Source organism: Gracilinanus agilis, chromosome 1 (assembly GCF_016433145.1).
Source record: "Gracilinanus agilis isolate LMUSP501 chromosome 1, AgileGrace, whole genome shotgun sequence".
Taxonomy (NCBI): domain Eukaryota; kingdom Metazoa; phylum Chordata; class Mammalia; order Didelphimorphia; family Didelphidae; genus Gracilinanus; species Gracilinanus agilis.
The window spans coordinates 708,384,961-708,393,635 of record NC_058130.1 but is presented as its reverse complement, the minus strand read 5'-3'; the positions used below and the strand labels follow the sequence as shown (position 1 = coordinate 708,393,635).

The 8,675-nt window shown below is 47.6% G+C and overlaps 1 protein-coding gene across 1 annotated transcript; it reads left to right on the top strand.

The window, feature by feature from the left end:
- Positions 1-422: 422 nt before the first annotated feature.
- On the top strand, positions 423-7,043 carry CDC37 (cell division cycle 37, HSP90 cochaperone). The gene is made up of 8 exons (XM_044669872.1): positions 423-597; positions 2,733-3,014; positions 3,448-3,553; positions 4,510-4,625; positions 4,976-5,098; positions 5,313-5,495; positions 5,794-5,865; positions 6,386-7,043. Exons 1-8 carry the CDS (start codon positions 496-498, stop codon positions 6,548-6,550), a joined length of 1,149 nt encoding a protein of 382 aa, XP_044525807.1. The 5' UTR covers positions 423-495; the 3' UTR covers positions 6,551-7,043.
- The last annotated feature ends 1,632 nt before the right edge of the window (positions 7,044-8,675 follow it).

The window sequence follows — 8,675 nt, the reverse complement described above, 5'->3', positions numbered from 1 at the left end:
CAAGACACCAGATTGACACTCTGGTTGAACCCTCCTCACCTCTCATCCGCCCTGCTTTCAACCCCTAGATAGAAACAAGGCGTGGAGGGGAGGAAGTGAGAGGTGGCTGAGCCGCTACGCGCGCTCTGTTCTCTTTGGCTGACCCAGGATCCACCCCTTTAGGCTACAGCCAAATCCCTGGACCTCGGAGCCGTAAGGAGGCGGGCTCGGGCCGGAAAGGGGCCTCCTTCTTACTGGCTAAACTGGATGTCTCTTTAAAGACTTTCTAAGTCGCGAGCCTCCTGGGTATTTGATGTAGTAATTGCAGCGGCGGCTCCCGTTGTTAAGGAAGTGATGTTTTGGCGAGAGGGGCGGACTCGGCGGGAGGGACGGGCCGGCCCCCTTCCCCGGAAGCGGAAGGGGCGGGCTGGGGCCAAGCCGGAGCGAGTAGGGGCCGGGCCAGAGGCGCCGTAGCCGCTGGGAAGCTGAGCTAGGCGGGATCGGTCTGGCGCCAAGATGGTGGATTACAGCGTGTGGGACCACATCGAGGTGTCGGACGATGAGGACGAGACGCACCCTAACATCGACACGGCCAGCCTCTTCCGCTGGCGGCACCAGGTGCGTCCGGGGCTGGACCCTACCCAGGGACCTTCCTCCTCAGACTCGGAGATCCCGGACTCGCCCTTACCTTGCCTCGCTCACCTGCCTGCCCGCCCTCTTTTCTGGACTCCCGGCCGGACCCAGGGTCCAGCCCCCTTCGCCCCGATCACTAGACACCCCACGCCCCGCTCCCGCACTCCTAACCTGGCTCCTTCCTCCCCTGACCCTACATCCGGGCCTCCCCTGGAGCGGAACTGGGGGGCATTCCTCCCCTCTGGCCCCCGCTCTTGTCCCCCTTCTCTGTCCAGGCTCCCCCAACCCGACGTCAGTCCATTTGCTACGAGACCACTTAGGTGCGAGGTGGCAGCGTGCGGGGCTAAGGGGACGCCATCCCGGCGGTAGGAATTCTCTTGAGCTGACGCCGCGGGCTCGGATACTGAGCCAAGCCCCTCTCTTCCTCCCCCAAATCCCACCCCCTTAAACTGATGCAAGTCCCGGGTCTCTCATTCTGGGGGAACTTTTCCCCAACCACCAACCAGACTTTACTTAGGAGGCTTGGGGCAGCCCAAAAATCTTCTCCCACCTCCAGGATGTAGGTGGATAGGCTTTAGGGAGGTGGCAGGGTGTCTTCAGGCACCTTTCAGGCAGGCCCAGAAATTTCCATTCCTGGTGGAAATCCCTGTGGGATTTTCCTGTTACTCACTTCCTTAGTCCTACTCCGTCGTGAAATCTAATGTAAGAGTTTCTGTCGGGAGTTTGAAAACCATCCCGCTCTGCTATTTGCTACCTGTGTGACCTAAATCACTTTAATGAAGGGACTCTGTAAAAGGAGGGGTTGGACTAGATCCAGAACACCCTTTTTAGTTCTCTCTTTTTTTTTTTAATTATTAAAAAACACTTACCTTCCGGCTTGGAGTCAATACTGTGTATTGGCTCCAAGGCAGAAGAGTGGTAAGGGTTAGGCAATGGGGGTTGAGTGACTTGACCAGGCTCACACAGCTGGGAAGTGTCTAAGGCCGGATTTGAACTTAGGACCTCATGTCTCTAGGCCTGGCTCTCATTCCACTGAACTACCCAGCTGCCCCCCACCCTTTCTAGTTCTAAAGGACTTCCAGCTCTGAGATCTCTTCAGTTCTTCTGTTGATAACTTTTCCTACCTGAGATGGCTCCCCATGATTTCACTTCCTAGGGTTACTACTAGGGTCTACCTGCTTCCCTCATACCTGAACATGTGCCTTAACTCGTGTCCAAAATTCCTCAGATAACTCCATGAGACCAATGGAATATTCATTTTAGTATAATATAAAGCCCTTGAGGGCAGGTATTCCTTTTAATTGTATCTTTGTGTGAATCCTCCTCACCTAGAAAAAGGAGTTTGCACTACTAAGCATTCCATAAATGCTTATTGCCCTGGACCTTCATGCTTGGGGACATTCAGACCAAACCCAGAATCCTCTGACCAAGTCAGTTGTGGTTCCAACCCCATAATATGATACTCTTGAGGAGAGGCCAGGTCCAAGCTACTGCTTCTTCCTGTTGGGTATATTAAGCCTTTATTCACATTTCTTTATTTAGCTCAGCAGGGGTGAGGATTTGGCATCTTTGAGTCAGAATTGGGTCCATGGGACAAAGAGCAGCCTGCCAAGCTAGCCAGAAGCAATTGTTTCTCTGGATCCCTACAGAAAAGGAGGCATCTGGAGAAACCTTACATGGAGCAAATTAACCCAGGGATGGGGTGGGGTGACTTGAGAGGTATGGTGAACCCTGTAATAAAAAAAAAATTACCAAAAAAAGCATAGAGTAAAATGGGGGGAAAAAATAGCAGTTAAGGCAGTTAGGTTTGGATGCTAGTTCTTATACTTCCTAGCTATGAGACCCTGTGCAAATCACTTAGCCTCACTGTCTGCATCTGTAGAATAGGGATGATAATATTTGTATTCCCCTCATAAGGTTGGCAAGAAGAAAGTGTTTGGTAAACCTTAATGTGAGTTACTGTAAATATTTTTATAATTGTGTTTTTGGATAATAGAGGACTAAGATTAGCCCTTTCAGCCCCAGGGCCACCGTGTTGCCTGCCCTTCTTTCTAATTCCAGCTCCCCCAGGTCCTGCTCTGTGCCCTGCTTCCTCCTAAGGTGGTCACTGCTCTCAACAGGCACGAGTAGAGCGCATGGAGCAGTTTCAGAAAGAAAAGGAGGAGCTAGACAAAGGATGCAGGGAATGTAAGCGGAAGGTGGCTGAATGTCAGCGGAAACTGAAGGAGCTGGAGGTGGCTGAGCCCAAAGGTGGCCAAGCAGAGGTACAGCGACTCCAGGCAGAGGCCCAGCAACTGCGGAAGGAAGAGAAGAGCTGGGAGCAAAAGCTTGATGAACTGCGCAAGAAGGAGAAAAACATGCCCTGGAATGTAGACACGCTGAGCAAGGATGGCTTCAGCAAAGTGAGTCAGGGATCAGATATGTCTGTAGCAAGGTTCAACTCTAGGGGTGTCCTGTGGGGAGGGAGAGGAGGTCAGTGGAAGTAAGGACATACTGAGTAAAGATGTATGATCCAGGGCTTCCCTGAGGAAGATACTGTTTGAGACTGTAAGCAGCAAAACCAGTATTGAGACAGGCAGGTGGTCATCCCATCATCTCTAAGAGTATGAATCCTTCCAGTTAATTATTTTTTAGCCAGTTTCCCTGTGAATAAGTCAGCTTCTTTTCTCTCTATCTGAATAAATGGACCAACTCAGTTTTCCTTCTCTTGCTTTGGGGAGAGACAGATAGAGGGGCTGATCAGTAGGGCTCATGCTCAAGTTTCCTCCCCAGCCCGAGCCTTAGCACAGGGAAGATTTGGTTTACTGGTTTCTCTCCCTTACTTTCCCATCACAGAGTGTGTTCAATATTAAGCCAGACAAGGAGGAGGATTCTGAGGAGCAGAAAGAACAGAAGCACAAGACCTTTGTAGAGAAGTATGAGAAGCAGATTAAGCATTTTGGTAAGGCCCAGCTATTTTAGTATGCCCTGGGCTCTCCTTTCATGGGGGGCTAGTTCCTGAGATGGTAGAGTACCTACCATTTGAGAGTTTCCATCTGGGTGGGAAGACTAATGAAAATACAAGGTTTCCAGGAGTCATGGCCTTAAAGCTATAGTTAGAGCCCAAAGCATTGTAGGATATGAAATATTTTCATCCTTACTTCCCGTTCTGCTAAATAAGAGTATTGGATCTCTGAAGGCCCATTCAGCTCTAACATTCAATTTTCAGATTTCCTGATCTCAACTTGAAGGCAAAGACAAGGAATATTGGAATTCCTGAATGGCTTTTCTTTCTTTTCTGCCTTTCCTAAGGCATTAATGTCCTGAGTTCAAAAGAGAAAAGATGTTCAATTTGGACCCCTAATTGACCCTGAAGTAGAATTCTGACTACTTCTGGCCCCAATCACTCAAAGTAACCAATTATAACATATCTTTGCTTGCCCAGAGCTATGCAGCGGGAAAAGCAAAAGACATAACTTCTAGGGACAGTTTAAGTGACTCAGTGGATGGAGAACCAGGCCTAGAGACAGGAGGTCCTGACACTTCCTAGCTGTGGACAAGTCACTTAATCCCAGTTTCCTGACCCTTACTGCTCTTCTGCCTTGCAGCCGATACTTAGTATCGATTCTAAGACAGAAGGTAAGGGTTTTAAGACAACCTTTAGCCTTATGGATATTCTAATCTCAAACAAAAAAAAAACTAGAAAATATAGGAGATGAAAGAATTGATGTCTTCAGGAAGTGCCTAGGTCAAAGTATTGAAGTGTAAGGATAAAATATGAATTTCTCTGAAGTGTATGCTATGTCTCCTGGCATGTGGGAAAGATGAATGAATGAAAAAGCATGTATTAGTAGAGAGAGGTGTGAGTGTATGGGCTCAGTGCCTTGAAGTCCCTGTCAGTGCCATGCATTCTGACAGGCATGCTTCGGCGCTGGGATGACAGCCAGAAGTACTTGTCTGAAAACCCACATCTGGTCTGCGAGGAGACTGCCAACTACCTGGTCATCTGGTGCATTGACCTGGAAGTAGAGGAGGTAAGGGCTGCCAGGGAGGGGAGCCTTGTGGCTAGCCTAGAACAACTACAAGTATGGGCCAGAACTCTGCATGTAGAGTAAGCACTCTGCTGGTCCTCGGGCAAGACAGGAGGGAGATGGGGTCAAGTTTGGATAAGATGTGGTCTTTGCTCTAAAGAGCTCATCCTTTAGTAAAGGTGTGAGATGTGTACACCAGTAAACAGTACATCATAGATGCTCTATAGAATTGTAAAAAAAAGTGATTGATGAGGCCCTAGAATGAAGGGGTGGAAATGGTCTATACTGAGTCTCTGTGGGCCTGGGGAGAAGGCTCTTGCTTATTTGACCATTTGATCTTTTCTCCCCTTTAGAAATGTGCCCTCATGGAGCAGGTGGCTCATCAGACAATTGTTATGCAATTCATTCTGGAGTTAGCCAAGAGCTTAAAGGTGGATCCTCGGGCCTGCTTCAGGCAATTCTTCACAAAAATTAAGGTGAGTCTTCTTGGAACCAACTGGGAGAACTAGCCCCTTGGCATTGGGTGACAGGAAGGGAGACTCCCTGGCCATGTAGACTGGCCCCAATTTGAGCATTATGGGGCACTCTGAACCACACCAGCCAAAGAATGTGGGAACCTTGTGGTTCCATTTATCTCAGCAGAGGGAACTTTTCTCATCTCTCTCTTTTTTCCCTTTTCATTCCCTGCAGACAGCTGACCAACAGTACATGGAAGGCTTCACAGATGAGCTAGAGTCTTTTAAAGAGCGGGTGAGAGGCCGTGCCAAGGTGCGGATTGAGAAGGCTATGAAGGAATATGAGGAAGAAGAACGGAAGAAACGACTAGGGCCTGGGGGCCTGGACCCTGTGGAGGTCTATGAGGCACTGCCTGTGGTATGTCCTTGCAGTGGGAGCTAGTTGGGGAACTGCTTGATCTCATCTGTCCCTGGCCCCAGGATGTCCTAGGGCTGTGTCAGCCCATTGAACTCCCCAAGGGGTAAGTTCACAGAGTGGCAGCTGCCCAGAAAGGACTTCCTGCTCATCTCCCACTTGATTGCTGAACCTGTTCTCCTATGGCTAGTTATTGTTTTAGTCGTTGACCATCCTGTGTCTAGCTGACTCTAGTTCTGTCCTTTGGAATGCCAGCATTCTGGACAATTCTCTCCCCTTATCCATCCCTGTACTTACTTAGGAGCTCCAGAAGTGCTTTGACATTAAGGATGTACAGATGCTACAAGACACCATCAGCAAAATGGACCCTTCGGTGAGTGGCCAGTAGGGGGAGCCTGGAATAAAGTGCAGCCTTGCCATGGCCATTGTCACACTGGCTTCCTTAAGCACTTGGGGTGTGGTGCAGGATTGTTGGTTGATTTTAGTTTCCTTTCTTTGTCCAGACTTTTCACCACTCAGGCTCCTGTTCTCCTTGGTAGTCAGCAGTTGACTCATTCTCCTACCCTGGCAGGCTCTGGAACCCCAGAGCTTCTATGTAAAGTTAGCTATCCTGGAAGAACTGGGCCTTTACTTTCTCCCATTTTCCTAAGCCAGAAAGCAACAAGAAACTTTCTTTTGGAGTTTGACTTGGCTCTCAGCCACCTCAGCCCCAGTGGAGCAAAGTGTGCTGGCTGTCAGGGACTGTTGCCTCTTCACATGTGGCTGGGAGTTATGGGTTCGGCTGATAGGGGCTACATATGCAGAGCCACCAGGGCTTTGGGAAATTTAGGGAGTAGAGAGACCTGTAGGAGAGGAAACGTCCTCATTGGTGATGGGGTAACCTCTTGTTCCAGGAAGCAAAATATCACATGCAACGTTGCATCGACTCAGGCCTCTGGGTCCCCAATGCAAAGGCAGCCGGAGGGCACGAGAAAGGAGAGGATGAAGCCCCTGCTTCAGACCTTGTGGGTGAGGCCAGGAAGGGCAGGGTCGAAGAGGAAGAGAAAGGGAACGTCTGATCTGACTCCTGCTGGAAACTTTATACCAGACTCTCTTTTAAGACGACAAAACCAACAAATATATAAATATATAAAATCTGTGAGCTTTTGAGTCTCCTGCTCGCTTTCCACACCAAATCCCCAGTGCTGGCGTTCCTCCCAACACCCCCTCTCTCCCAGCTCTGATCCAGATATCTGCTTTGAGTGTGAAGGGGCTTCCAAACAGCTCTGTGTGCCACCACTACTGCCTCCCACCCCACCCCACCCCAACAGTTATTATCTTGCCTTGTGCCCAGTAAGAATGGGAACTGGTACCAGGTCTTGGGGAAGGCTCTTGGTTGGGACTTAGAGCTGACTAGGGTTGTAGGCATGGCTCTGGGCACTGTTATTAACCCATTAGTGTGCTGTTGTGTCTATTTTTGAGGTGAGGGTAAAACATCTTCAAATAAAAGATTTTGAGGAGTTATGACCAGGGTTGACTTCTTGGCATAACATTGCTCTGTACTGTGTCATTTGCCTGGCTTCCCTTTTACTCTTTCTAGGAGGCTTTTACCCCCACCCAGGGGGTTAGTTGTCTTTATGGACAGATAGGTTCTGTCTTTCTTCTGACCTTAGGTTGCTACGTGCAGATATAGGGCTATGTCTGCCTTCTTGGGACCATTCTATCCCCAGGCATGAGGACAAATTTGGAGCAAAGATAGTAGAAGAAGCTTCTGTGATCACCTACAAATTTCTTCTAAATGCAACAAGATGTTGGGAACTGGAGGGACTTCCAATAAGATCGTTAAATAAGTGGACATATTTAGCTCTTTACCTCAAGATAGTAATAAATACACTATAAAATAGCACTCAAAAAGGGGAGGTGACATCCTAGCAAGGAAAGCATTGCAACAAACCAATCAGAAACTGGCGAAATTAAAGAGGTCTTAATACAATGTAGAAATGCCATGAGGGGAAAAAAAATAACAAATCTAAGAACTAGGTCTACATGAATGAAAATGGAGCAACTGCAAGAACCTCTGGAATAAGTGACAACCAAAAATGAAGAGAAAGGGCCTTGAGGGATTTGAAAAGATATGAGAATTCAGTTTATAACAGAAGACAGAAATTCTTCATGCAGAGGGTGCTCTGAAAGTTAGGCAAAATGCAAAAATACAGAAGTGCATCAATATAGAAGAATAAAATGGGAAAAAAAAGACAAATTGGAAGACAATTCAAAATTGCCCTAGACCTTGGAAACAATCTTGAGAAGTGCCAATCGCATGCAAATGCTGATGTTAAATGCTAAGTATACAAAGAAAGGCAAAAGACATTCCCTGCTCTGAAGGAGCTCAAGATCTAATGGGGGAGACAAAATGCAAACAAAATAAAAATAGGACAAATAAGAAATAATCCACAGAATTAAGGGAGAACAGGAAAGGTTTCTTGTAAAGGAGGGATTTTAACTGATGTGAAGGAAGCTGGAAAATGGGGGATGAAGAGGATTTCAGGTATGGAGTATAGCCATAGAAAACTATCTGTGCAACTAGGTAGCACAGATAGAGTACCATGCCTAGAGTTGGGAGGACCTGGCTTCAAATTTGGCCTCAAGACTTCCTAGCTGTGTGACCCGAGGCAAGTGACAACCCCAATTGCTTAGTCCCTGCATCTCTTCTGTTTTAGAATTTATGCTAAAATAGAAGATAAAAGAGTTGGGGTTTTTTATTCCCAAAGTCAGAATATTGAGTGTTTCCTCAAATTAATAATATGAAGGCTAGTGTCATTGGATTGCAGCAGAGTGTGTGTATATGTATCTGGGCAGGCAGGTGGGTAATAAAACTAGAAAGGTGGAAGATGGCAAATTTTAAATGCCAAAGGGTTCAGTATTTGATCCTGGAGGCGATGGTGAGCCTCTGAGATTTATTGAGTAATGTAATATAGTCAGACCTAAGCTTTAGGAAGATCACTGGAAGGGGAAAACAGATTAGAGTCAGGAGAGACTCAGGGTAGGGAGACTTATCAGCAGGGGTCACTGCAATAATCCAGGCATGAGCTACTGAACACCTACATTAGGGTGACGACAGTGTCAGGGAAGAGAACATATAAGAGGAATTACAAAGATGAAATCCACAGACTTGGATGGAGGGAGGGGAGTAAGAATTAGAGA

What these genes read in the sequence shown, in the direction of transcription:
- CDC37 (XM_044669872.1), top strand. Translation starts at nt 496, where the DNA reads ATGGTGGATTACAGCGTGTGGGACCACATCGAGGTGTCGGACGATGAG. An exon ending in TTGACCTGGAAGTAGAGGAG is followed by an intron (nt 4,626 to 4,975) that starts GTAAGGGCTGCC and finishes TCTCCCCTTTAG; the next exon opens with AAATGTGCCCTCATGGAGCA. An exon ending in TCAGCAAAATGGACCCTTCG is followed by an intron (nt 5,866 to 6,385) that starts GTGAGTGGCCAG and finishes CTCTTGTTCCAG; the next exon opens with GAAGCAAAATATCACATGCA.